Source organism: Oikopleura dioica, chromosome 1 (genome assembly GCF_907165135.1).
Source record: "Oikopleura dioica chromosome 1, OKI2018_I68_1.0, whole genome shotgun sequence".
Taxonomy (NCBI): Eukaryota; Metazoa; Chordata; class Appendicularia; order Copelata; family Oikopleuridae; genus Oikopleura; species Oikopleura dioica.
In genome coordinates, this window is record NC_137291.1 from 9,520,740 (window position 1) to 9,547,307 (window position 26,568).

The 26,568-nt window shown below is 41.6% G+C and overlaps 6 protein-coding genes and 1 long non-coding RNA gene across 8 annotated transcripts; all 7 read left to right on the forward strand.

Annotated features, from left to right (window-relative positions):
• Positions 1-67: 67 nt before the first annotated feature.
• On the forward strand, positions 68-1,771 carry LOC145710140 (uncharacterized). Its single transcript, XM_081787838.1, has 6 exons — positions 68-194; positions 338-516; positions 569-660; positions 871-1,040; positions 1,154-1,227; positions 1,674-1,771. Exons 1-5 carry the CDS (start codon positions 81-83, stop codon positions 1,208-1,210), a joined length of 612 nt encoding a protein of 203 aa, XP_081643964.1. The 5' UTR covers positions 68-80; the 3' UTR covers positions 1,211-1,227; positions 1,674-1,771.
• A 2,174-nt stretch (positions 1,772-3,945) lies between these two features.
• Positions 3,946-12,498, forward strand: LOC145710120 (uncharacterized). Its single transcript, XM_081787820.1, has 20 exons — positions 3,946-3,967; positions 4,015-4,100; positions 4,140-4,370; positions 6,309-6,575; positions 6,741-7,460; positions 7,506-7,670; positions 7,716-8,000; positions 8,044-8,129; positions 8,174-8,393; positions 8,441-8,566; positions 8,611-8,756; positions 8,800-9,096; positions 9,142-9,319; positions 9,528-9,766; positions 9,811-9,885; positions 9,928-10,161; positions 10,223-10,464; positions 10,512-10,676; positions 10,737-10,866; positions 10,915-12,498. The coding sequence occupies exons 2-20, from the start codon at positions 4,086-4,088 to the stop codon at positions 10,985-10,987; spliced, it is 3,894 nt and encodes a 1,297-aa protein (XP_081643946.1). The 5' UTR covers positions 3,946-3,967; positions 4,015-4,085; the 3' UTR covers positions 10,988-12,498.
• A 1,497-nt stretch (positions 12,499-13,995) lies between these two features.
• Positions 13,996-17,241, forward strand: LOC145696712 (ceramide glucosyltransferase-like). The gene is made up of 10 exons (XM_081773797.1): positions 13,996-14,196; positions 14,548-14,617; positions 14,661-14,743; positions 14,784-14,948; positions 15,127-15,407; positions 15,454-15,576; positions 15,709-15,829; positions 15,875-16,035; positions 16,084-16,214; positions 16,258-17,241. Exons 1-10 carry the CDS (start codon positions 14,106-14,108, stop codon positions 16,316-16,318), a joined length of 1,287 nt encoding a protein of 428 aa, XP_081629923.1. The 5' UTR covers positions 13,996-14,105; the 3' UTR covers positions 16,319-17,241.
• On the forward strand, positions 17,242-19,038 carry LOC145696722 (thymidine kinase, cytosolic-like). 2 transcript variants are annotated; one of them, XM_081773809.1, is made up of 5 exons: positions 17,242-17,431; positions 17,473-17,665; positions 17,710-17,919; positions 17,964-18,047; positions 18,212-19,038. In XM_081773809.1, the coding sequence occupies exons 1-5, from the start codon at positions 17,247-17,249 to the stop codon at positions 18,335-18,337; spliced, it is 798 nt and encodes a 265-aa protein (XP_081629935.1). In that variant the 5' UTR covers positions 17,242-17,246; the 3' UTR covers positions 18,338-19,038. The 2 variants fall into 2 exon arrangements, with proteins under 2 accessions (XP_081629935.1, XP_081629942.1); XM_081773816.1 differs by having other exon boundaries at positions 18,286-19,038.
• A 20-nt stretch (positions 19,039-19,058) lies between these two features.
• Positions 19,059-19,437, forward strand: LOC145712017 (FMR1-interacting protein NUFIP1-like). Its single transcript, XM_081789705.1, has 2 exons — positions 19,059-19,184; positions 19,230-19,437. Exons 1-2 carry the CDS (start codon positions 19,090-19,092, stop codon positions 19,435-19,437), a joined length of 303 nt encoding a protein of 100 aa, XP_081645831.1. The 5' UTR covers positions 19,059-19,089.
• Positions 19,438-19,716: 279 nt separating this feature from the next.
• Positions 19,717-20,219, forward strand: LOC145695528 (uncharacterized). Its single transcript, XR_014133747.1, has 2 exons — positions 19,717-19,933; positions 20,054-20,219. It is a non-coding gene; the product is annotated as an uncharacterized LOC145695528 (long non-coding RNA).
• Positions 20,220-20,397: 178 nt separating this feature from the next.
• LOC145695523 (uncharacterized) lies at positions 20,398-26,541 on the forward strand. Its single transcript, XM_081772510.1, has 10 exons — positions 20,398-20,542; positions 20,738-21,119; positions 21,165-21,253; positions 21,303-21,503; positions 22,999-23,241; positions 23,315-23,590; positions 23,857-23,967; positions 24,012-24,279; positions 24,724-24,938; positions 24,982-26,541. Exons 2-10 carry the CDS (start codon positions 21,017-21,019, stop codon positions 25,228-25,230), a joined length of 1,755 nt encoding a protein of 584 aa, XP_081628636.1. The 5' UTR covers positions 20,398-20,542; positions 20,738-21,016; the 3' UTR covers positions 25,231-26,541.
• Positions 26,542-26,568: the final 27 nt, after the last annotated feature.

Below are 26,568 nucleotides of genomic sequence, written 5' to 3' on the forward strand. Positions count from 1 at the left end.
CAGCTGACAAAAAATAAACGATTGCCCTATCTTACAGTTATTGTTACTACAATATAAATTTAGAAAAAGTTAGATCAAGAATGGACGCTATTGAAAAGCGTGCCAACGGAGTCGCGCTGAGCGGGCTCGACGAGCAGCGGCTCCGAAACCACCAGCTCAGAATGATGCGCCGAGCGTGGCTCAAAGATATGAAGGTAAACTATGAAGGATTGATCAGAGCCTGTAGTATCATATACGTGCTTGTATGAAGCACGTGACTCTGAGAGACATCTCGCGTGGATGTAGATATCGATCGACTGTGAGAATCGTTACTCTCTTTTCTGAGTATGACGTTTAGCCGTCTCCACGAGAGCCACTCTGGCCGCAGCACAACCTCTACTGGGGCTCCTCAAACTTCCTCCGCGCGAACTTGAACTTCACCAACTACTGGAAGCTCCTCTCCGACAAGCTCTTTCTCGCCAAGGGCGTCCGACCCTTCTATCCCCAGGCCTTCTTTGACGAACTCTTCTACGGCCGGTAGATGGCGTTTTCCATTATTGTATCACGTACTCACAAACTCGTACTATAGGCTCGCGAACGTGCCCCGTATGGCGCTTTGGGGATCTTTCCGAATGCTCAGATATGCCGTCCCTGTGTTTATCCTTTTCTTCGGCGTTTCAGGTACATTCAGTGATAAGAAACAAGTAACATTACTAGTGAAAAAATCAACCGGAAGTGGCAATGATTTAAAATTTTGAAGCCAGAAGCCCATTTAAATTTCTATTGTCTTTTTGGAGCCTTTTTTGGAGGATGAGGTCGTTAATTATAAGGTTATCGAAGACACGTTTGTGACTTTTGAATTCAAAGAGCTACATCTGAAGTCCGTTTTAGCCCTTTTCGAGGAACTCGCTCTCGCCAAATTCCCTACCTGCTACGGTCTCTTGCCAACGGCTAACCGGCCACAGCATTACGCGTCATTCTTGGGAGTCTACCCATCCGACAAGACCTTCACTACCCGACTTCGAAACGTCGAATGGAACCACGACTGGATTAACATCATGGTACGCCTCCATCACAAAATTAATTAAATAGTTCGATGGGTATTATGCAAATACTCATAGTCTCATATGAACCTGCGATACGTGTAAGTGACTGATTACGTGACTGTTTTTAGCAATTTACCCCTCGAATGAATCCGGATGCCGAGACCTACCCCGGGGCACCAGAATGAATTGGGTGACTTATCAGGTTCGTACTATCGAGAAACAGTTATGACTTGTCTTTCAATCATTACCAATTAACCCTTATCAATAAACCTCTGTCCCAAATAGAGAATAAGCTAAGAAAATAAATCCAAAGAAGAATGCTAAGAACATCAGACCCTTGAGAAACAAAGCCTGACAGCAGCTATAAGCAACTTAGTCAGGCGGGAAAAATGTGAGTGAATGCATTCCATTCGAGGCATTTATCTCAAATAGATAATATATAATGAAGTCTAAATATCTATTTAGCATGTTATCAAGATAAATAGATTCTACAATTACTCGCTATTACGTCTCTGTCGATCAAGAATTGAAAGCAATTAATTACAGATATCATCAATACACCTTTGATGTTATCTTTGAACTCTTGTCTTTCTATCTCTATTAGCTTTATTTATAAAGAGAACTCTAGGTCTAAATTCTCTCATTCAGCCAATCTACCCCGAAGATAACTACTTATTAAACGAAAACTACGGTAACGGACCCGGTGGTCTCGGAAACGCCACCGAAACTTACCGACTTGTCCATGCTACAAAGCCAACTGGTCTCTACTCCAAGGTCGAGCCTGGAGAAGTTCACTATCCAATGTCCACCGCTTTCAACCGCCTCTTCAGGTAAAAAAGGGTCACCAGCCGGTTGCCCCGATTTATTGCCCCCATAACAAAGATGAAGGAAAGTGAGACTCTGAAATTTTTCACCAAAAAAAATTTCACGCTTGGAAGCTCGCGCTCAACGTTGATTCGCCGATGGTATTGAAATTATCGATTTCTTTAGTTGAACCTATCCCCTTGTGTTTTTTTTTTGTCGAAAGAGATATGCGATTACAACGCTAATTCTAGAGCGCTGGTGAACAGACAACAGGCCGATGATTACAACTGGGAGACGGACTCTCGCCAGTGGTCCCTTTGGCATGGCGATGTGAAAACAGCTCAGGAATAAAACGCTGGAAAATATATAATTTAATATCTGTTCAAATACGAGAAACATCATTCTAGTTTCAATTTCAAAAAACCCTACTCTGTTCCTACAACCCTTATTTATTGAATGAATCTGCGCCTACATGAAACTCAAGCAGAAAAGTTTGAGAATTTAAACTAGATGCTGAACTAACCGGATCTTCTTTTTAGGGACCCACCTTACGCAGGGGCCCTCGGACAAATTCAAAATTTCTATATCTGTAGAGTCTCTATAGATGAACACATCCGTAAGTCCCAAAATCGTTAAATATTTGCTATTTAACCTATTTAGAGACCAAATAGCCAGGGTTTGCCAGCACAGCAAGGTCATGTGAATCCCGCAGCCCAACACGGAATGCCCCAGGGCGGCCGGCAGGAGGTGAGCCACGTCCACCATCCGCACGCGCCCTCGGGCCCCATCCAGTTCCAGCCCACGGTACGTTCCCCTTTAGCCTTTTCAATCTCTTCAACCTCTCCAAAGGACAGCCAAAGACCCAAGCAATCCATGAAGTCCGGACTTAGCCCGGTAGCCACCCCATTCACGTCAAACCAAGAGGTTTGACCGTTTTTCCAACAGAAATATAAACCTAATCAAGAAAACACACCACACGGAAAACTCAAAAATTAACAGTGTTAATTCAATTGATTGATATTTGAACCGGTATTCCGGAGGATTCCTTGTTGATTTCAAAACTCATCCAATCGTCCTTCGATGATAGCTTGTCCTAAATTTTGTTCTAGGGGATGTCCCAGGGCCAACGAATGCCTAACTTGTCCCATGTTGATCCACAACGCGCCCAGCAGCTCTATCAACACAACATTATGCAACAGCAGCAACAAAAGCTGCAGCAACACACACAGCATCAGCAACAGGTTAGTGTAGCCCTTGCTTTTCAGTAGCGTTGCATAGATAAAGAAGGTCTAGTAGTAGTGATGATTACTTGTATTTTTTCTCGAAGGAATCGGAGAGTAGCGATAATCAGCCGTCGGAGAGCGGTTACTTCGTTACCTCATCGTACCCGTACTCGGCTCAGGCGGGCATTCCAATCAATATCCGACACTCTCAAAATTACCTCGTCCGGGTAAACGCATAAAAACATACATGTCAACTCAAAATTATTATTTGATCATGAATGTATTGTAAATCTTTTCGCGTCTCACTAAACCGCTCGTTCCCTTAATTGTCCGTCCATTCTCACCCTCAAAAATGATAACGTAGTTAGTCTAGTTGTTTGTTGATGTTTCATCGTTGCATGAAGTCCTTCTCTAGCTCCAAGAGCAAGATCATCAATCTTTTTTCAGCCACAAGGGATGGTCCACAGAATGCCGAATCCAAGACAACCATTTCAACCCCCGAATCAGTTTTACGTAAGTGCACTAGCTTCGTTTCACATTGATCAAGCATCTTTTAAGCCTCCCGTCAGTCAAGTCAGCGGTATCCGACCAATTCATCCGGGACAAGCTCGAGTGAGCGCTGCACCAAACGCATACGTGGGGTCATCTACTCCGACCTTCCAGCCGCGCTACCAACAGCCCGGGCATCCAGGACAGCCTGGCTACCCAGCGAACATGGCTCAGTTTGCGCAACAGGGCAACTTCTCCCAGTATGCGGGCATACAGCACTATCAACAGAGCCAGGCGCAACAGTTCCAACCGGGCGCGCATCAGTTTCAGCCTGGCAGCCACGTTCCCAATCCCAACGCGCCCCAATACATGCCCCAACAGTTCGACCCGAATAACTTGTCAAACATGCAAGGCCACCAACAACAGGTAGCCGTAGATTTTAGCTAATCCTGTGACCTCCCATATTCTAGCAGCAGCAATATCCAAGCAAAAACCTTCAAAAGCTATTCTTATTAAAGATCCAAGTACGGGAAAAGCTGTCAATATGAATGATGAAAAGGTAAGTCTACAGTTACTTCAGCTTCCAACCCCGTTTTAGCCGAAAACAGAAACGAGTAGTCAGCCCAAAAGTCGAAACGCAGCGTCGGAAAGTTCTACCGGTAGTCGGAGTCGACAACAGTCAGAAAGTCAAAAGACGGAGAGTCAAGCTCCTGCCCAGATTAAAGTTGAAAAACCGCAAGATACCACTACAGCCAGCCAAGTCAAGATACAGGCGCCAACTCCCGCTGCTGGGGCTAGAAATCCAAGCATTTCAGAGTCGGCCAATGAGGTGAGCATCTTTTGGAAACATAAAGCTGTATGCATGCAGGAATATGCAGGCTTGCTTAGATGTTTATTGCATTTGTTTCACTGTATCTGCGCATATGAAATTTATGAGGCTTTGTCGGGCTTTTCCAGAGTATTTTTTAAATATTAATTTATCAGATCAACGCTTATGAATTGAAAAAACAAAGGGATGTTGTTGATGTTATGCATTTTGAATGGGACCTTGTCCAGGGGCGTATCTGCGTGGCGTTTTCTGGACGCTTGGGCGGCCAGTGACGTAACTACTCGTATCCCCTTAATGCGTCACTCGGCCAATTACTCATTCTAATTCTCGACCATCATTTTACACACTGATAAAAAGAAAGAACATGGGCTGCTGAACAATTGCCCGTATAAATACTTTTTCAGGGAGAGGTGGATTCTTTACTAATTAGAGAGAAATTTTATTCCAAAAACGAAATCCTTCAGATTTTTCGGAGCGAAAATTTCGCGCTTTTCCTCGTTTCGAAAATTGAGAAAAACAACCAAAAGTGTCAAATTAACAAAATACCGATACAAAGCCGAAAATAAAAGGCGATTTCTGTTGAATGCTTTTTGATGAGTCATCGTAAATTTTATGTAGGCACGCGATGACCTCGTGAACCCTCAAAGTTCACGAAAAAAAGAACAGGTGGCGAGAAGTTAAAAAATAAGCAAAAATAAAATATAAAAAGCAATTGAATCCTCAAAAAGTCAACAAATTACTCGATGCCAAGTAAAACTAAAGCAAAAAAGAACAATAAGAAGAGCGTAAAAAAGCATGCAAAAGCTCCTGAGATTTGGGTCCTAACTTTTCCCAATTCTACGATAGCGGTCTCTAGAATCTACAAAATTCCGTTTTTGACTCCGTAATTTTGATCATGAAAAATGATTGTCTGCAAGAGAGACTGTAATGTGGCGGTACTACCGTCCGGTGCCCCTGTGGTACAGTCCTAGGCCAAAGAGAAAGTGCTGGCGAAGGCTTGATTTTGATAATCTCGTAAGTATTTCAGGAGCGGGAAAGTTAGGATCCGAGTGACAGCGAAACGCTTCGGCGAAGCTCCCAAGCAAGTCACAGTCAGAGATTGTGGAAATCGTAGAAGAGGTGAACGGAAACCACGAGATTGCACCGCCAGAGACCATCTCTGATGAAAGTTTTGAAGTGAGGGCCTTATTCTTTCATTTTATTGTGATTATAACTAATAGCTGGGATGACGGTTTTCATTGAAGGGCTTCCTTAAAACACCTGAAAGGAACTGTTTTCGGATGATCTAAAATTTTAACCCTCTGTTGAAACTTTTAAGTTCTTGAAGTAGAGAGAAAGAAAGCTTATATTTATGATATTTTTAGTGAACCATGTTGAATTTAGCCTCTGGCAACATTTGCAGGTTTTCTTGCGTAAACTCACCCTTTGTACTTTGTTCTGCCAAAATATCAAAACAAATCGTCCCCTCTTTCTCTTCAAGAACTGACATCTATCTATTATTTTGGCAATATCGCGAAAATCGTGCATTTCTTGAACCCCGCTAGAGCAGGCAAAACACGCGTAATCGGTGCTTCAAATAATCGCCTCACTTTTTGCAGTCACGCACATAAATATAAAGCTCAAGGCCCGGGAACTTTTATTTTTCAAGTGAAAAGATGATGATAGAAAATCGCCGCTAGGGGCAACAAAAGCGAAAAGTTCGGATAGAGTTGAAAATAGTTCGAAAATTGCGCCACTTCTCGGCGGGGCATAATATCATTGGGTCAATATTTGAGGAAACTTTAAACTAGAGACCATTTTTTGAACAGAGAAATTTTGAATCGTTTTTTAATGAGTGAATATTTTTGACTCTAACCAGCAACTGGCGCGGCCTATATTTGCATGGAATTTGTACCGTATAAGCACCGAGTACAGTCTATTTTAATGCTCGTTTTCTAGGAGACGCCACTGAAGCCTGTTGACGATCCTACAGTTGACGATGGATCCTGGGCGACTGTCAAGGACAACAAGAAGGACAAACGAAAGAACGTAAACCGAAAGGACTCTGAATCCAGAGCAGCCACTCACAATCAAGAATCAAGAGACAGTAAGAATAATGCCCCACACGGAAACAAGCAGGGCAACAAAAACGCTAAATCCGACGTTGGCTCCAAGCGCCGACCGAGCAAAGAGGAAACAAAGAATGTCAACAGTGATCCCGTCAAGGTAATTAATCTTGGTTTGATACGAGCGACGCCCGCGCGCTTATTTTTTTTACTATCGCTAGATTAAATAAAAGCGGAACAAAAGCATTAACGAGATATGCTTGGAATTTAACATTTTTATGGCTAGTTAGCGATCTGTTACAGTAAAATAATCATCATTTCCTAGGTTGAGCCTGTTGCTGTGAAGGAAGCCGAGAAACCCAAGGAAGAACCAGTAGCTGAGGCTACTCCTGAACCAGTGGCCACAGAGCCTGCAACTACCCCCGTTGAAACAGCTGCTGAGGAACCCACTGAAGAAACCACCAACCCCGAACCAACTGTAAATGCTCCCACCCCAACCGAAGCCACCCCCGAACCTACCGAAGAGAAGCCAGCAGAAAAAACTGTCGAGGAGACCCCAGCCACCCCCGCCGAGAATGGTGCACAGTCAGAAAAGGTCGCAGAGACAGCTGCTGCTGAAAACGCAGCGAAGGCTGCTGCCCCAGCTGCCGTTGTCGAATTCGGCACGCTTGCCGCCGAGAATAGAACTAAATTGGAAAATGGAGAGAAGGTCGCCTACGAGCGAGACTTCCTTCTCAAATTCCAGGGCCTCTGCTTGAACAAGCCCATCGAGCTGCCCACCTTGGACGTCATCCTTGACGGCCCTACTGATGGGCATCGTAAGCCACCTAAACACGAGTCTGTCGGTCGAGGCTCGTGGACTCCAGGCTACTTGCCAAAGGGCAACAACAGAAAGGGAAGCCGAAATCATCCAAACAAGAACACGAGCGTCATCAAGATTCCTACGAAGAAACCGCAGCTCCACGTGACTGAGAATGCTTACAAACGAGGTGTTGCAGAGAACCTCGAAGAAACCGAGAAGAAGACTGTCCAACTCGTCCGATCTGTACGACACAGCTTAATTAGTAGCAGAGTTATTCATTTCTTTTAGGCTAAATCAATCTTGAACAAGATCACCCCAGAGAAGGAGGCGAAGCTCACCAAGGAGTTCATCCAGAACATCAAACCCGACACTTACGATCGGCTTGAGAAGGTCGTCGCCGCGGTTTTCTCCAAGGCGATCGAAGAGCAGCATTTTGCCAAGATCTACGCCAAGGTGAGGCTAAAAAAATGACTCCCGTTATCAATCTAATTAATCAAGCTCTGCAAAAACTGTCACGAAAACTGGGACAAGGACGACAAGATCGCCTTCTTCAGAAAGGAAGATGGCTCCTACGAGAGCATCACTCGGCGTGAAGCGCGTGATCGCAAGATCAAACCAAAGGGTTTCCGAGAAGTCCTTTTGAGCAAGGCTCAGGAGCAGTTCAACAAGCTCAAGATCCTAAACAGCAAGGACAAGGAAAACTTTGCAGAAGGATCGCTCGAGCGGCGACGACTCGAAGTCGAGGAAAAGATCAACGCCCTCCCTGCTCCAGAAGACAAAGAGGTAAGCTCAAATAGTTAGCCTCAGTCGCGTTACATTTTATCAGTTCAACAAGCGCACAAAGATGGAACTTGACGAGGAATACGAAGAACTCAATACTCGAATCAAGATCCGAGGCCTCGGAAACGTCAAGTACGATTTGAATCTGAATTCATCGTTTTTAACTACTCTTCTAGGTTCGTCGGCGAGCTTTACATGGAAGGTCTCCTTTCCCTCAACATCATCAAGATATGTTGCCAGCAGCTCGTCTACTCCGACTCTGAGAACGAGCTCGAGTCCCTGTGCAAGCTCATCCCCACCATTGGAAAGCGCATGCAGACCGGTCCACAGGTTCCCAATCGAGCCCAGCAAGCACAATTCGCGCAAGCTGAACAGGATAAGAAGAAGGGCGCGGAGGTAACTAGCGACGATTTTTAGTTCTCCACTAACATTTTCTCTCGTAGATCTTGACGATCGTCTTTGGTAAGATCGAAAAGATCGTTTCGGAAGGCAAAACTTTGGGCGCTACCCCGTCGAAGGTGTCTCCTCGAGTCATTTGTCTCCTCCAAGACGTCATTGATATCAGATCGGTAAGACAAAACAATGGCAGCTTGTTCTTACAATATTCTTATAGCGAAACTGGGAGATGCGAACGACCGCCATGAAGGGACCATCCAAGATTGGCGATCTTCACGATAATGACCGAAAGAAGGCCGAAGAAGACGCTAAACGTGTCGAACGAGAGTTCATGAAGGCGCAATATGAACGTTCGCAACTCAAGTAAGACGACCTTTGAGGGAAAAGTTTAATCACACGTTTGTAGCAACGAGCGACGACAGCGAATCAATCAGGGCGATTGGGTCAAACAGTCCCACGTGACCAAGTCCAAGTTTGACGCCTCCAAACTTGCCTCGACAGCGTCGAGTTCTATGGACGCTCGATCAGCTGGCTCTGGCAACATAACCCTCGGTCCCCGACGACGAGGTGGTGGATTCAAGAACGCATCTATGGACAAGGGATCCAACGAGAACAGTGCCAATTCCAGCGGCCGAAACACCCCCATTTCTACTCCTCGCAATCCTTTCGACTTGCTCGATTCCGATGCGGAGATGCCCGAAAGGTAAACATTTGCCTTTTCGAATGTCAATTGTTTAACACATTTTAGACTCCCACCAGCAGGCGGAAAGCGATCGTCACGAGATCTCACCGCTCGCAAGGGCTCACTGGCGGCTAACAACGGTCCTCGCGGAGGCGGTCGACCTAACTTCAAGAATAGCACTCACGACGGGCGCTACGTTAAAAAATCTCTTACTCCAGAGGAGGTAAATGCCCTTCGTCCCGAGGTAAGTCACCCAACGGTAAACAGCTCGATTCCTTCCATGTTTGGTGCTTGTTTATGAACGCGGTGGCATGTCAAAAATCTCATCTCACATACACAGAACAAACCTCTAGTTCAATAATAACTACGATGGTTTAAGGTGTCATGTTTCATGAAAGCTTTAGCTCTAGTTGACTTCTGCTCCCTTTCAGCTCTTTTCAACCCATATTTAGATCCAAAAGAAAGCTGGCACCCTTTACTCCGATCTCGAGGAATGCCAGGGTGATCTCAAGATGATCGTCGACGTCGGCAAAGATAACGTTGATCTCTTCGAGACCGTCGATCATCAGATCATTATCTTGGACGTCCTTTTGGAGAAGGTTATTGAAAAGTCTGTTGGTGATCGAGAGGCCCTCTCGAAGCTTCTGATGGTTATTGCTGATGAAGCTAAGTTTATGGACTGGGAAGCTTGGTATGAAGGGAGCAATTGACATCTTTAGCCTTACTTGTTTTTAGCATTGTTCCCTTCGTCAAGAAGGCAGTCGAGGAAGATCGCGTCACTGATTGCCCCAAGTTCTGGCAATATCTTTCGTAAGATAAGGCCTTGTTTATCGTTTATAAAACTAATTCTAGTCAATGTATCTGCAAGATCTACACATCCCCAGCAGTTGACCCTAAGTCCATCAAGGGAATTACCGAGCCAGCGAAGGATCTCTGTGCTTGGACAAACGCCATTTGTGCTTTGATTGAGGAGATCGACTACTCTCTCAGGAACAAAGAGAAGATTCATGATCTGTACACCAACGCGGAAATTGACCTCGCCGCCATCATCGCTGAAGATGGTCTCTCACAGACCCCTGAAGAGCGGTACGTCAACTGTTTCGTTTAGGATTATTTATCAAGGCCGACGGCTCATTTTTTCGTTTAGGCTTGGCAGACGTGGCCTCGATTTCTTGCTGAAACCTCTGGTCGTCGTTCCATGGGGGAAGGTTGAAAGCCAGCTTATTGGCAGCTTGGAAGATCACACTTTCGGTGAAGCAGAGATGGAAGACTTCTCGAAGGAGTTTGATATGTTGGAGGAGATGGTTCCTGAAGGACCAGATGGACGTGGTCACCGAAACTTTATCAAGGTTCTTGTCAATGGAGTCATGACCTTTTCCGTCGACTCTGGTAAAAGCAATCCTTGTTTTTCTGTTTTAAAAAGGGTATTCGCGTAGATACGAATCAACTGATCGTTCGAAGCCATGAAGGCGATGTGCGAGACACAAACTTCTCCGATTGCGAGGTGCTCTTGCGAAAGTACATCGACAACGAGGACGATAGAATAGAAACATTGTTCGTGCTGTCGGACATTTTCAGAAAGAAGCACGAGAACAATGCCAGTAAGTTTTAGTCCAAACTGTCAAAAGTTTAAAGATGTAAATGGTAACGACGCCTTTTAGCATTGATAAAGGAGGTTTTCTCTGAACTGTACGAGCTTTCTATTATGGAAATCCCGACCTTCCAGAGATGGATCAAATTGAGAAGCGCAGAGAAACTTGAAAACTTTGCCGTCATCTCAGCTGCCACCAAGTAAGCAAAACACCTTCATGTACTTGCTAACGATTCTCTTTCTAAAAGGAGTTTCTACGACGCCTTGGAAGAGGAAGTAAAGCTGAACAACGAAAAGTCAAAATCGCCTACCCAGGCGTAGGATTGCCGCGCCAGTCCAACTGGCCATGGCTCCTCTAGGTTATTTCAAGTTAACTCCTATAATAATATTATATTCGCTTGTCTCTCGAGATCTTCCAAAATCTCTTCTTTATCTCCATCGCCCGATCTCCACATCTCCAACAATCTAATTCTCTAGCACTCTTACGAATTCGATCGCGGCACATTACGATGTGTCAAATTTATTCTTGTTTGTATCATTATTTGAAATTATTATCATTGGCTTCTGTGGGACCTTAAAAATGGCCCACGCTCAAATTTTGTGGGAAAAATTGTCAACACACACTTTACTATTATCACCCCTTTTTTACCAATTATCCAACAATAATAGATGAATTTTGAAAGATTTCGAAGGGTACTCTATTTATATTTTTCACCTCAAGGATCGCTATCCTCGAGGCATAGACCTAACGCTACCTTTCTGGGAGGCTCCCAGCGCCCATATGGATAATGAATAGGCGCACTAATAGTTACAATTTTGTCTTCAATGAATATTCGCGCTTTTTCGACCATATGAGAGTGCCCGGCTCCGAATCCCTAGGCGATAGGACGAGTAATGTAGGTTGTGAGAAATGTTATATCATCGTCAAAATGATCCCTCTCCAAGAAACTATTTTAATAGGTTAAAATTTCATCCGATAATCCAACATTTACTATTAACGCCTCTCCAACGATTTTGATTTATATCTAAATTTCTTAAAAATTTTATCTTTCTGAAAGACAATTTCTAAGAAATTCATGTATATTTTAGATTCGTTTTAGATGCTCATCCACCATATTTTTCTAACTGCTAAACTATTATTATAATCGCTGGTCTTGCTTTGGGGCCCTTTAAATTTATTTAATGTACATTGTTAAAAATATTTATTCTAGCAGAGTTTTCTTTCTACCAAATTCAAACTATTCTAGGTACACCAACCAACTTTAGGCCCCCTTTCAAGGCCTGCTGAATCCTATCATACTCCATTTCATCCCCTATCCTTATTTTCTAAGCTTACCCATCTTAATTTCGCGTCCCAAAGACAAAACGAAGCAAACTCCCCCAAGCTAGTAATATCCCTCAAATTTCATCACCTGTGGGTTCGGTCACTACCCGTCGAAAAAGCTCATTGATTTTATTATTTTATTATGCCCGGTATTTGCAAGTTGCCATAGTGAAAAGAATCAGGAATCAGAACAAATAACTTCAATATCTTTATTCACTAAATACACAAGTTCAACTAGTCTTTAATTAACTAAGATAGTGAAGTTATTAATAACAAAAATGAAAACGAAATTCTCAACTACTGTATCTTACTAAACGTAACCCGAACGAGGACCGGTGCATATTTGGAAACTGTGCATATTTACAAACCACCACGGAAATCTACCATTTTCTATCATATTTCTCCTTACCAACAAAAAATTTGAAAAATGAATGTGCGTTTATGAGTTTTCTGCTGTCGACGAAACCAACCCTTCGCTCGTGTAAATATAAACAATTTAAACCCTGAAGATTGTTTTTCCTTTTGTTATTTTTAGCAGGTTTTTGCATTCTTCCATGATCGCAGTAATACAAAATATGCATGCAGTGTACACACTTGAGCCTATACATAAATTAAGGACAATTTGAACTTGTTCGTTTTTGTCCAACACTTTCTTCTATTTAAACTTTGTGGAGTTGAGGTCCAAGAGTCAAAAGACAGAGGCGTTTAATATGAATAAGGTGGTATCATATTCGTTCTGGATGCAAAAGATTGGCAAGAGATGGAGAGCGGTTTCGTAGAACAAGGAAAAGAGAGGTGCTTTTGACTTAAATTGACTTTATTTCAATTGAATCCCACTGATCAGTCTAATCGTTTTTGATCCTTGTCGGGAAGCAGACCCTTTGGCCGATTGATTTATCCATCAATTCGGGCGACTGAGAGGCGAGGGCATGACTAATGTTCATTGATCAGTAAATTATATATAAATTAACTTCCCAAAACACATCCAGTCTTTTGAAAACTTCCTTAGAGACTCCATTTAAATTCGTTCTTGAAAGAAAACTGGCTTCAATCATTTTTCGTCGCTTCCGTCATTTGACTTTATACCGGCGTGCAAATGAGCTACAGTTTTTTCACTAAATGGTCTATTTAATTTGCGGTATGTAAATTCTCCTACAGGCAGTGAAGCCAACGCAAACACTTTTCTGCCCAATTTTGTACTCGAATCCAGGAGGCGTCATCTGTTAGAGATCATTTTTAATAAAAGAGAAGAGAAAAAAATGCTCTTGAGACATTTTTACATTAATCCGTCAAAAATTTGAGAAGGGAAAGAATGAATGCACTTCTGAATAGATTTATCTTTCTACGCATGTTGGCCTATTTATTTTTATTTTCTCAGACTACGAATTGTCTCGACGACGGATTGATTCTCTCGATAGAGAAATAACTCCCAATTTAATTGAGAAAGAGTTAGGAAAAATATTTAAAAATTATTTTTTATAATCTCAAGGGATTATAATCGTCAAGATTTTCGTGGAAATGAGAATTATAAATCTCTCGATAAGAAGACAAAACATCGATTTGTTCACCGCGTTATTTTTAATACAGCGAGATTATTTTCTGTACTAATCAGACCGCGCCATAAACTCATTTGAGAGTGATTAGTCCAGTGAAAGTAGCTCCAAAGAAAGCTCTGGCGCGGATGGTCACACGCCAGAGCCCCCTACTCAAAAGCACCACGCATTGCTGAATTTCACTTTTCAAGAAAGCCGTATTGAAAAAATAGAGGATAAGAAACAGAAAATATGAATGCATGTGCATTCTGTAGAAGTGAACTCCAAGTTTCTTATTCTATTCTCGCATTTTTAATTAGAAACATCCCTCAGTTTTGCATCGCCCGAATAGTCCGCTACTCATTTGATTTTTCCGATGTGTTATTAATATTTAACAACCAGACTTTTATGGCCCCTCGTCACTATTTTTCTGGCCGCATTTCTTACGTTAAAGCTGCGATATGAAATAGCTTTTATTTCAAAAATATTCGAATTTTTCATTTTGAAGATTGGTTGAATCCGGGCCAGATGAGAAGAAACTCGGAAGAAATAAGAGAATTATGAAAATACGAAAACAACCGAAATGGAGAGCCCAACAGAATTTACCTCAATTCCAGCTTCAGCTTTAAAAAATGGCGAAGACAACAGCTCAGTTTCAGACTGGCTTGTACCAGGTACACTCAATTGTCAAGTTGGTCAATCGACAATTGATTTATTCAAACCACATTTTGACCGCGTTTATAAGCCGCTGTAGAGCGAGTTGACGGCTACACCTTAGCCTTTCTTCGAAGAGTTCATCAAATGAACTCTCTTCGAAAAGAGAATAGCTTTCCAAACATCGGAGTTACTTTTTGAAAGAGCGCTAATATTTCCGAAGAATAACAAAATCCGTTTTTAATGTCCGTTAATGAGGGTTAGATTTTACGGTCGAATAAATCGGTCTATTCTGGTTTCTAGTCGAAAAAGGGAATAAAGTTTCCCTCTATTCTCTTTCGAAAATATATATTTACATATTATATAATCAGGATTATCGATTGTCTGCATTCTCTTTGCATCTTCGCTGCTGCTGATCCAGTTCTTTGCCGTCTGTTTTGCGTAAGTGGATACAGCCATAAATCCTCTTTAAGTCTGAATTCAGTCGGTATCACTTCCATCGTCAGAAGAATCACAAACTCACAAAAGCGCCAGGTGTCTCAATTCTAAAGCCTCTTCGATTCACTGGTAAAACAACTCCAAAAGCGCGCATATAAAATTCTTTTAGATCAAGAAGTAAAGTACTTGTCTGACAACTTGGAGTCATTTTTTACCCTTGCCTATCCGAAATATGAAATTATATTTTGTGTCCGAGAATATGACGATTCTTCTGTGCCGATTGTTGAGAAACTGATCAAAAAATATCCGAATATTCCGTGCAAGCTTCTTATTGGTAAGAAAGTCTTCAGAAAAAAGTCCCTTTCAAAGAAATTCGTAGATAAGCACAGCGAATCTTCGATAAAAAATCATTCTTACTCCACGACAAGCTGATTTTTCAGCGAGGATTCGCCGCGCTCATGTTCTTACTTATAAAAATCTCCTATCCTTTAAAATTAAGACCCAAAATTTAGGCGGAAATGACATCGGCATCAACCCGAAAATTAACAACATGCAAAAAGGCTACGAGCAAGCAAAATACGAGTTCGTCTGGATTTGCGACGCTGGAATTCGCGCTCATCCGGACACTCTCAACGATATGATGCTCCGTATGCTCGAGTCGAAGAGCGTCGCACTTGTTCATCAACTACCCTTTGTCGATTCTGTGCAGGCAAATATGGGCAGTTATTTGGAAAAGATCTATTTCGGAACGCAACATGGGAGAATTCAGATAACAGCTCATTGTCTTAAACAAGTAAGAAATTAAATTCGATGACTGTTTTTGAGCTGTTCTTTTCTAGGTTTGTATCACGGGCATGTCGAACCTTATCCGTCGCCAGGCTTTGGAAGAAGCGTGCGGCGGTCTAATCGGCTTATCGAGCTACATTGCAGAAGACTACTTCATGACGATTAAAATGCACGAGGTAAAATGGAGGAAAGGTTCACGCGTTCGGCCAGACAGGCCCTCAGGGGCGTTGTAACAGTTGTCTGTCCCTGCAGATTGGATTTAATTCCTGCGACTTCAACTGTTCAACAAATTGAATGCTCGTTTTCAGGCCGGTTGGACATTTCGCATGTCAACCTATCCAGCGCTGCAGAATCTGATCAATCCGACGATGCGAGGCTTTTTTAGGAGAATGGTTCGCTGGTCCAGGCTCAGGATAAAAATGCTACCAGGTTCATTTTCTTTCCCTCTTCATCTCCTTTTTCATTGATTTTTAGGCGTGACCGTGGTGGAGCCATTCTCGGAGTGCTTCGTTTCCGGCCTTCTTTTTTCGCTGGGAGTTGGGCACTTTACGGACTCAATTTCCACCATCGCAATTTTTCTCCTTTATACAGCTTGGTGGATGACCATGGACTTGATGCTCGTCTCTGGTCTCCAGGTAGGACAGGAAGTCAATAATTCAGCTTACAAACTCGCCCAATTTCAGTCTTGTGGCTCGCGAATACCGCTTCACAAGTTCATTCCGCTCTGGATTCTACGAGAATTATCAACGATACCGATTTTATTCACAGCTCTGCTTAGACCCGATGTCACATGGATCGGCTCTGCCAAATACAAGTTCGTGATTTTCGTATAGCGTCTGATTACCTTCTATGTTTAGAATCGGCTTCGGCGGAAAAGCGGAGAAGATTAATACCTGCCAAAACGACGATCTTCAATGATTTGGAATTGTAACTCTCATTTTCTGACACAGTTCGCTTCAAATCCTCCTTTTTACTGTATATTTCGCTTCTACTGAATATAGACAAAGATATTTTGACTTTCGCAAACCGAATTTTGGCAAACAAAAAAACCAATAGTTTGTTCTTTCCTGATTTCTACCAGTGCAAGTGTTGTCGAAAAGCCAATTTTAAAGTGTTCGAATAACAGCTTTTTCCAATACCAGCAAAAGAATATAATAAGATTATGATAAAATCAAACTAATTGAAGCAGTGAAAAAATTATAATTATTTAACTTATTTCTATCACTTTTCTTCCTTCAGTACAAAAATCTTGTATCCAAGCAATAATATTAATTTCTGTCGACCGTTTGAGTTCACACAAAAGATGATTTTGTGATTCCTTTTTTCTTTCTGTATTTTCTCTTCATGCATGACAAGATTAACACTCTTTTCTACAAAAAAAAACAAATTGCACAAAATCCAATATTACGCACTTTTTATCGAACATCGTTTTTTCCTCTAGAATGAGAAAGATTCTAATAAGTTTACGCTCAGTTCTTTACTCATACATGTTTTGATTCTATCTATGAGTTTACTAAAATTAATTTTATCTTTCTAAATCTTTATACCGTTTCTTAATTTAAAATGACTGATAATCTTTTATTTCAAAAAATATCGAGTTTTTTGGAGTTGCGGCACGAAACGACAAAATGCGACGAATCGCCGTCCGCGCAAAATTTGTCGCAATGTTTTGTCGTTCGGTACAGCCTCCCTTTTTTCACTATCCGCTAATAATCTGTTTTTACTGATCTGAATATTATTTTTACTTTTTTTCTGATTTCTTTCTTCGCAATATCTCAACATCTCACTCACCAACTGTAACTCACTGATCTCACCACTGAAATAAACTACTACAAAGACTACTGTTATGTCACGTGTTGATGTTTTACTGCTTGGCAAACTGTTTATGCGAAAACTCAGAAACAGAATGCCCTCGAACGGGATCATGCACTCTCACACGCCGAGCAAGACGATAACTCCGATGAGAAATCGAGGACAGATACAGCTGATCATTGGGCCAATGTTCAGTGGAAAGTCGACAGAACTTTTGAGGTTTGGGTGTTTTTCGGATTCTTTTCAGCGGGATTTTTCAGACGACTACGACGATCGCAAAATGCTTGCTTCAAATGCCTGGTAGTCAAGTTTAAGGAAGACGATAGATACTCCGATCTAGATATGGCAACTCACGACGGGCAAAAAGTATCGGCTGTGAAAGCGAGCAAACTTGACGATGTATATGACGCGGCGAGGGATTACGATGTCATTGGCGTTGATGAAGGTCAATTTGTAAGTCTAATACTATGTAAGTTCATTTATGCGTTGCGTACTAGTTTGAAGACTTGCTGGAATTCTGCGAGAACCTGGCGAACAGCGGAAAGACAGTTATAGTAGCAGCGCTAGACGGAGATTACAAGCGACAGCCCTTTGAAAAGACGATCAGTTTGATTCCACTTTCCGAGAGTGTCACAAAACTCACTGCAATCTGCATGAACTGTCGAGCTGATGCCGCCTTTTCCAGACGACTTGGAGCACAAACTGAGGTACACTCAATGACAGTCGTCAAATTTTGACAGTTTCCTTGAAGCAAAAAGTAATTGGCGGAGAGGATAAATACATGGCTGTTTGCCGTGCTTGCTACAATCTTCCTGACATCACCAGCCCACACAAGGTTGAATATTCACTGTCACATATACTCACAGTATTCAATTAAATCAACCTGAAGACTCATTATTCGTGAAGTATTTTGTAAGCAGGTTTTCATTTGTTTTTCAAGGATAATTTCAGGAATTGATCTTTTTGGAAAGGAATTAAGTTTGTTGATTTCCCATTTAGGTAGCCGATGCGCGAATCCCTTTCAATCACAAGTTCAACGATATGGCTAGAAAGTCCAAACGCGTACTCTTTAGTGAAGACGACGAGAAAAATATGAAGAAGCAAAAGAATGGAAACGATATGTAAACTACCAAAAGTTCAACTAACTCTTACTGACCCTTTCTGGAGAGATGATCGGCTATCATTTTATTTTTCCTCACCATTTGAATAACAGATGTATTTATCCCTTACTGCCCGCGTCTTCCAAAGGCTGAAATTGTCGTCAGCTGTTATTGGAATTCGCAAACATTGGAATTTCACAACCGCCACATCTCACCGACCACCATCCTATAGTATCACTGTAGTTGCATGTATTATTTATAAGAAGAGCTCTCCTGGATCCCAGGGCCTGGAAATGGGTACAAATATCCTAAGTCCGGATGCACATTTATCTGTTTAGTAAGTTCCTGCCAATCAATAAATGGTTATACAAAACTAACAAACAAAATTTATCAAAAGAATCATGACAAAAAAATATCCTCAATAACTTTCCAGGGGTAAAACGATTATTGTATCCCATTCGAAGTAATATCATTTGCATGAATAATTAAAGAAGTAGTGACCGCTAACGGTGCCATCCATTTTTCGCATTCCAATTAGCCTTTTTTCCTTTTCCATATAAGAAGAGCCGACTTTTTCCATTCCATCTCATTTTTTAAAAAAAGAAGACTATCGAGTATTGACTTTATCTTTTCAATTAGACATTTTTGCTTGCAAGAAACTTGTTGTAATGCAACTTTGTTTGTACTGTGACACATTTGTCATCAATATTAAAAGAGGTCATTACATTAAGGGCCCCTTAATAAGGGGTTATAATCATCCTTCTTTTCAGAGAAAAGATGGCGGCTTTAGCACGAGTTAGAAAAAGATCCAAAGCTGGGAACTTGTGGGGAGCAGTGCTCAAAGAAGGCGAAGGACCTGTAGAGAAAAATACGTGAGTCGTGAGCATGCTTATAGATTTTAAAAGACAGATTTTAAGAGGCTCTGCGTCGCAGTACTTCTGCGAGGCGTGCAACAAAGACTTCAAGGATCAAGAAGCAAAAGCTGCCCATTTCGCAGAACATATCAAATGCGGCTTTCCTGGCTGCATGTTCGAAGGACACATGCTTGTCATCGAGACGCATATCAAAAATGCACATGGAAATGGAATAGGAACGGGTTCACATCTACAAGTATTTGAATTCTGAATAATTCAAATAACTGAACTCCCCTTGGTCATTAACTATTCATGAGCGTAATTTATATGCCTTGTCAATTAAAAAAAACTTTAATTTAATAACTGATAAAACAAAGGGAAAAAGAAAAGCTTGCTCTCGTAAAACTGCTGAATCACACTCACACTAGTGGTTCAATTCAATTTGAGTAAAGATTTGCTTGAATGACGTTTTTCGTAACGCGCGTTTACCCCCATTTAAAGCTCCGTTACCCTTTTTGTATTTTCTGTTAGAGAATAGACTATTCTAGTTGTACTTATTCTTGTTGTGAATCGTTAAAAAAGGCGCTATTAGGCTAGAGACGGAAGAAGATATCAGAAAATGGAGAGAGGAAAGAAGAAAGAATTTCCCGACGAAGGCGAGGATTGCGGAAAAGAAGGCTGCAGGAGCAGCGGTCGAGACGAAGAAGTTTTCGAAAAGAGAGCAGCGAAGGGAGCAGAGAAGGGCGGAAAAATTGAAGAAAAGACTGGTAAGTCAGCAGACAACCCTTTTTGTGGAATTGCGTCTTTCCAAAGAGAAGATATTCGATTTTCCCTGCAAAATGAATGATGCTGGTGAAGATGGTATCACTTGTAATTTTGTTTTTCAGGTTACGTCGCAGGAGCCCGCTAATAAACGAGCTAAGAAGGGAAAACAAGAAAACGCTCTCGTCAATTATGCATCCGAATCTGAAGACTCGAGCAGCGAGGACGACGACCCTCTCGACGACGAGTCCAGCGATTCAGAGAATGAAAATGAGGAAAGGCTGCCAATAAGTCGATTAACTATTAGTTCTACGAAATAAAAAAAAACGATCATTTTATTTGATAATTCCAATAATTGTTAAGATCAAAAATGAGTCACTTGAAAAACGAGTCTGAATGGAAATGAACTAATTGAATAAATAAAAATGAATAGCTCTTATTGAGTGTCTATCTTTTCTCAGCCAAAATAGACAGAAGAGACGAAGAAAAGACAAGCCAGAAGTCAGCTGTCAAATCGACTTACAAAAGTATCAGAGAACATTGCTGCCCAGCCTGCGAACGAAATTCTTTACAATAACAAATTGTTGAGAAGTCACAAGCAGAATATAAAAGAGGTAGCGAGAATGAGCGGTTTCCTCTTTTTTTCGAAAATCAATAAAAAAGCTCCATGAGCTCCAAGCACGGAATATAAAAGCTTTATCGATTTTGGCCAAGGGCAGAAAAAGCTGCCAAAGTCAGATTCATTACCCGCGACCTATTATCTCATCTGCCGGCAAAATATCCGCCATTTAGCGTCTTCTTTTATTCAGGATGGAAAAAAAGTCCGATATCCAGTTGGGTCGTACAAATGCCACAAAACGGGGGAGAGAGATATGCCGCAGTTGGCCAGACCCAGTTTATTAGAGATGCTGCTAAAGGATGAAATTCGAGAAGAAAGAAACCGAATACTACAGGCTGTGCATTACATCGTTCAAAATGATTTCTTCGGAGTCAACTGACCCAGCTAAAAACCCGTCAAAGTGCCTCAAACACCCAACTTGAATTGAATCCTCTTGTCTTTCAGAATTTCGTGATTCGATGCAATCGGGATGGCCACTTACAAGGTAGACTTTCCTTACAAAGCGACGGAGTCAGACGAGCTCTCGTTGGAAGTTGGCGATGTCATCCGAAATTGTGTACAGAAAGAAGATGGTAAGTCTTTATATTGATATCGTCGTTATGTCTTTTTTTCTTTAGGTTGGCTTGAAGGAGAGCTCCTTGGTCGTGTAGGCATGTTCCCAGACAACTTTGCGACAAAAATTGCCGATCCAGAGATAAATAAAAAGGTATCACAATCGAACCCTTTTTATATCCTCTATCCCTTGATTTTTCTAGCCACCCCCACCAGCGCCACTGAAGCCAAAGCCAAAAGTGAAGCATTTCAAAGCGACCTTCCCTTACAAAGCTTCTAACGAAGACGAACTGAGCTTCGCAACAGGCGATATCATCACATTCATCGAAGATATAGAAGATGGCTGGGCAAAGGGAGAGCTAGAAAGCGGCCAATCGGGACTCTATCCGACCAATTTCGTCAAGGTAATCTCAGAATAGAAAATTTAAAAGCCCTTGTGCCGCTTGAATCTCTGGCCCGTTGCCAGGATCATCTCAAGATTAATCTTTTGAATTTGAAATTCGAAATCCGAGCGAATATTTGTTCGCCAGGACCGCCCGTCGTCTAATGGCTCAGGTCTTCAATTAGAAATTGCCTGATCATCTTTTTTCGATTCTGATAGCCCTCTTCATTTATCATCGCTTATCGGGCCGTCCAGCATCCATCATTGTTATTTTCAGGAGGTCCTTTTCGATAAATAAGCACGCGAGGGTTACTGTTGTTTTCTGAGTAAAAACTCAGATGATGATCATCTAAGTCAGATGTAGAAATTTTCCTAGAGTTCCAAAGTTATCATCTGAGTCAGATGAAGAAATTTTCCTAGAGTCCCAAAATACCGTCCTGAATCAGGACTCCTGATCCACTAAGACCTACTTGTACCAATCTAATTTTGGTACAAGTTACACAGCATCTGGGGCTGTGTTTGAAGCCCAAGAGTTGAGCTTAATTTAGTCACATTTTCTCACTATTTGAACAAGTCCTCGTACTCGCGTTAGCGCCGTGTAAACTCCTGCCTCTCTCTCTCTCTGCCGTATTTGCTCTTGCATTTTTACTTTTCCCTCAATCTTTCTTGTCCTGGCGAGGTCGAAGCGCAATCATCGTAGGCGCTCCGTAGCTCGAGCCCCGTTATTTTATTTTTTTCTTTCAGTGCTCAATTAGATCAGACAAATCGTGTCCAGCGTCTTTAAAACATACCATTACATTTTTACGCGTCCAGACAGAGGCTCACACACGCGCTGCTCACCATCGCTGTTGACCAATGTTGCTACTAGTAATATTGCGTTGTGGGATAGTTGCTGAATAGGAAATAAATTATTACGAGCAAATAGAGAGAGGCAGAGAGGAAATGAAGAGAGCCTCCAGGTCCTTTAGGCGCTCAATTGATAGAACAGGATAGTGAAGAAAGACTAATATTGTTGATAAAACCAATAAGATTTAAAATTCACGGGCAAATGATTCTTTATGAAGGGATTCAATCATTACTCGCCCCTTGATTCAAAGCAGACCTGGTCAATTTCAATAAGATTTATTGATTTTTCCGTGTTGTGATTTCAACTTTTATTAAGAAAATTAATGAAGAGGAGCGTTTGGATTATTGTAATCAGCACATGAACACTTGAGCGGAATTTATCGAGAGATTAAAGCTTCAAAAGCTTTTGAATTTCTTGGAGAGAGCGCCCAAATACTTTATTACCATTTCCATAGTAACACTACCTCGCTTGTTTCATTTAAATGACGAGCTTCAAATCAAACACTCTTTTTGTTCGGAGTATTGTTGATTGACACTAGATTACAATTATCCCAATTCGTGAATATTTATGCCCCCTAAAGTAAAATCTTAAAATTTCTCACTTTGGAAAAGTAAAACAAATTCGATCAATTTCTGCCAGCCGTTTGAACGGATCAAACCAGCATTTTCAGGCTGTGGAGGGAGACGTCCAACCTTCCAAAGGAAAGGAAGAAAGAAAAGCAGCAAGAAAATCAGATGAGGGCCTTTCCGGCAGACGCAAGGATGTCCCGCCACAGTCCTCGAGTTCTTCATCGTCGAAGGAACCTGCTTCTAGCACCAGCTCTGCGTCAGATTTGCCTAGATACAAAGTAGCGTTTGATTACGCTGCTAGTAATAGCGACGAGCTCACATTGAAAAAGGACGAAATTGTTACTGTAAGTCCACTTTTTTGGAAATTCTTGATTGACCCCATTGGTCACCCCAATTTTGAATAAACCTTAATTTTAGATCACAAATCAGAAAACACTCGATGAAGGCTGGTGGGAAGCGAGAAACACTTCGGGAAAATCAGGCCTCATCCCTACGAACTTTCTAGATCTGAAGAACCCAATCACATCGAGATCAAATACAGACTCCAGTGATTTCGCGAAAAAGAGAGACATCGTCGGTGGCTCCGTGGCGGTCAGGCCGAAACCGGAAAAGAATCAAAATCAATTCCGAAAAGACATCGTTTCTATGCCTCCCAGTGCGTTCGACGACAAACCTTTGGGCAAGCCCAAGCAGGTACGATAAACTCGTGAAATAAATTTAATTTTTTATCATCGCATGGGCTCGTTCATGACATGATCTTTGATTTTTATGAAATCATAAAATGTGCTACCGTCAAAAATATCTAGCGAGAAACTATCGAGGCTTTCTTTTTGCCAAACTAAGAAATGGTAAAGGTGCGATTTTCCATCTTTCACGAGCATGAAAAAGAGAAAAGAGATTATGCTATTTGCGCTGGGAATATTACGCCCTTTCAGACGATGATTTACTGTTTGCTTTAGTTGTCTAATGACATGGTGCGTGCGAAACCTCAGGGGCCGGGAAGAAGACGACCAAAGACGAAGCTAATTGAAGACAAAAACATATCCGAGTTTCCAGAAGAGATAGAAATGGTTCTCTTTCAACCCTCGACCACAACAATTCAAGCTTGTTTTAGGATCCAGAATCAGAGGAAGAAACAAGTAGTAAAGCACCCAGTTCGAGTGCCAAAACTGACGTGAAATCCCCTATCGCTGGTGGTGTCGCGATCATCCCCAACATGGGCTCGCTTCTCAAGAATCCAAAATTCAGAAACGAAAACTCAAAAACAACTGCAATCAGCAAACAGGAACCAGTACCAGAGACGGACAAACCGAAAAATGCAAGCATCGACTTTAGAAATAATTTGAGAAAAGTCCCGCCAAAATCAAACTCATTCAAAGCAGGTAAGTCGCAGTTCACAAAAAAAAGTGGAATAATTTTTTATTCGACAAAATTTGGTTACTTTGAATTTCAATTTTATTCAATACCGCGCAAAAGCGGATCATATAGCTGTCAGCTAATCCGTCTAAGTCTCCACTGTCGGCGGCCCAATCACTCGAATTAGCCACTGGAGTGCTTATTTCGCCGCGTCAGACCCTCTCCATTAATTTTATGATCTTAGTGCGCAGAGAATATCTGCTACTTTTATTTCTCGTTTCTCAGTAAACGAAAACAAAAGTATTTAACTATTTTGGCAAATGCCAAGGAGAAACGGGACCGTGCGTGGCTTGGCCGCGGCTTTTGAGAATGGACAAGTTCAAAATACTAATGAAAGTAATGAACAAGAAAACAACGATTGTAATTGAAAAACGAAGGCTCCGGGATGGTTTTGTTTACTGAATTTTCAGATCGACCGATTCCGCAGGAAGCAGAGAAAACGATTCCTGAGTGGCAGCTGCGAGCGGAAGAGCGCAAGAAACGATTTACCGAGCACTATGGCGATGGCGACCCTCTAGCTCAAGAACCAAAACCGGTAGTAAAGAACGAGCCACCGCCGGTGCCTGATCATCAGAATCGGACGAATGAGCGGCTTGAAAGCCCCCCGCCTGCCCGACCAGTAAAGGTAAATTACAAGTCGGTAACCAAGGAATGTTATTTAATTCTAGCCGGCTCAGCCAGTGGCGTCAAAACGACCACCAAGTGTCCGAAAAGATCCTGTCGCCCAAGTTAGAGTGAAAGAAGAGCCTGAAATGTATTGCGAGCCGCCTGCGCAGCATGAAGAACCGACAATGGCAGATTTGCTGCGCGAGATCAAGAGTCTGAAGATGAACGTCGAGAAGCTTTCGAAAAGGGTTGACGAAGAGTCTGCCGCGCGTAAACTGCTTGAAGCGAAGATCCGCTCGCTCGAGAACTGATCTTGACCGGTGGTCGGCACTTGCATTCCGTTGTATTCTCTATCTAAGCGTTCTATCTTCCTATTTCAATTCTGGAAACAAAAATACTTAAAATATTCTGAGTTCACCGTTCCTTCACATTCAGCTTCGCTCTTCATCCTTTCGGATTTTAAATTTGTATAAAAGAAATAAACAATTTAAAGAAAATCATTCAAAACATGTCTTTAAATATTCCTTCTTGTCTGGTAGACATCGCCTGCTCGGAAGAGGATTGGCTTAACCGCATGGGACAGAAGGTGTATTCCACTGCACTTAAGGACTTTTTAGCTAAATAACTTCCGAACGAATTGTCCAAATTAGATGAAAATTAAAATGGTTGTTCTTTTACTTTATTGGAGCATGTATGCCAAGTTTCAAGGAATTATCGGATACCGACCGCCCTCTGCACCGGATTATATGCGGCCTAATTGCCTAATGTGTTTGCACATTGAAACCGAACCAATATCAAGAATTTCTTGTACTAAAAGAACTTTTATATGTTTTCGATACTGCTGATTTCAAATATTGACTTTACTATGTCGAGAAATCTAAGTAAGAGATATTTTTTTAATTCACCCATATAAAAATGGGATTTTTTCTGCAATAAGGAAAAGAGATATGAAAATTTTGAAAGCAGATTTGAAATCTACACCCCGAAATTAGTATTGGGTGTAATTTTCAAGTTTATCCAATCAGTAGTTTTCTTAAGTGCAGTGGAATACACCTTCTGTCCGAGCGCCTCTATCCCCCGATCTGTCCCATGCGGTTAAACAACACCCTTGCATTTCTCGATTGCAACAATCATCAGGGCATTTTAAAATTAGTCTGATTGTTGTTTATTTGCATCTGATTCAATTTATTGCGAAGAAACTTGTATTTTTAATGTGCAATTCAAAAAAGTATTTCCCTATCTTTATTACTTTTACTCAGCATGCGCTCTGCTACACTTCTATAATTCTATTTTAACACCCTTATCCAGCATATTGCCTCAACTTAAACTTATTAGATGCATGCTTATTCATTTAATCAGAACAAAGAAAATTTTCCGTGCCATGATTTGAAATAAAAAGAAAACTTGCTTCAGCTCTTCTCTTGAATCTCCTACTTTCTTTATTGATCTTCTTACATGTCTTTTTTCATCCCTTCACCCCGCTCGCTGTTTTTCTTCTGATCAAAAAATTACTGAACTTATCAATTGCTTTTTGCTTCTTACTTTTCTTATGTGTAAACTTAAAACTTTAAAACTCCGCTTGGAATAATTCAAAAATCATTCTGAATATGCCTAAATATGACCTGAAATCAACAAAGACTAACTTGCTG

Bases quoted from the DNA above. Each gene is read 5' to 3' on its own strand.
- LOC145710140 (XM_081787838.1), top strand. From the start codon at position 81: ATGGACGCTATTGAAAAGCGTGCCAACGGAGTCGCGCTGAGCGGGCTC. The intron at 195-337 runs GTAAACTATGAA...TATGACGTTTAG, and splicing joins CGTGGCTCAAAGATATGAAG to CCGTCTCCACGAGAGCCACT. The intron at 517-568 runs GTAGATGGCGTT...CTCGTACTATAG, and splicing joins GACGAACTCTTCTACGGCCG to GCTCGCGAACGTGCCCCGTA.
- LOC145710120 (XM_081787820.1), top strand. The intron at 7,461-7,505 runs GTACGACACAGC...CATTTCTTTTAG, and splicing joins CTGTCCAACTCGTCCGATCT to GCTAAATCAATCTTGAACAA. The intron at 8,757-8,799 runs GTAAGACGACCT...ACACGTTTGTAG, and splicing joins TATGAACGTTCGCAACTCAA to CAACGAGCGACGACAGCGAA.
- LOC145696712 (XM_081773797.1), top strand. From the start codon at position 14,106: ATGGAGAGCCCAACAGAATTTACCTCAATTCCAGCTTCAGCTTTAAAA. The intron at 14,618-14,660 runs GTAAGTGGATAC...GTCTGAATTCAG, and splicing joins TTCTTTGCCGTCTGTTTTGC to TCGGTATCACTTCCATCGTC. The intron at 15,577-15,708 runs GTAAAATGGAGG...GCTCGTTTTCAG, and splicing joins TGACGATTAAAATGCACGAG to GCCGGTTGGACATTTCGCAT.
- LOC145696722 (XM_081773809.1), top strand. From the start codon at position 17,247: ATGTCACGTGTTGATGTTTTACTGCTTGGCAAACTGTTTATGCGAAAA. The intron at 17,432-17,472 runs GTTTGGGTGTTT...GGGATTTTTCAG, and splicing joins AAGTCGACAGAACTTTTGAG to ACGACTACGACGATCGCAAA. The intron at 18,048-18,211 runs GTTGAATATTCA...TTTCCCATTTAG, and splicing joins ACATCACCAGCCCACACAAG to GTAGCCGATGCGCGAATCCC.
- LOC145712017 (XM_081789705.1), top strand. From the start codon at position 19,090: ATGGCGGCTTTAGCACGAGTTAGAAAAAGATCCAAAGCTGGGAACTTG. The intron at 19,185-19,229 runs GTGAGTCGTGAG...ACAGATTTTAAG, and splicing joins GGACCTGTAGAGAAAAATAC to AGGCTCTGCGTCGCAGTACT.
- LOC145695523 (XM_081772510.1), top strand. From the start codon at position 21,017: ATGGCCACTTACAAGGTAGACTTTCCTTACAAAGCGACGGAGTCAGAC. The intron at 21,254-21,302 runs GTATCACAATCG...TGATTTTTCTAG, and splicing joins ATCCAGAGATAAATAAAAAG to CCACCCCCACCAGCGCCACT. The intron at 24,939-24,981 runs GTAAATTACAAG...ATTTAATTCTAG, and splicing joins CGCCTGCCCGACCAGTAAAG to CCGGCTCAGCCAGTGGCGTC.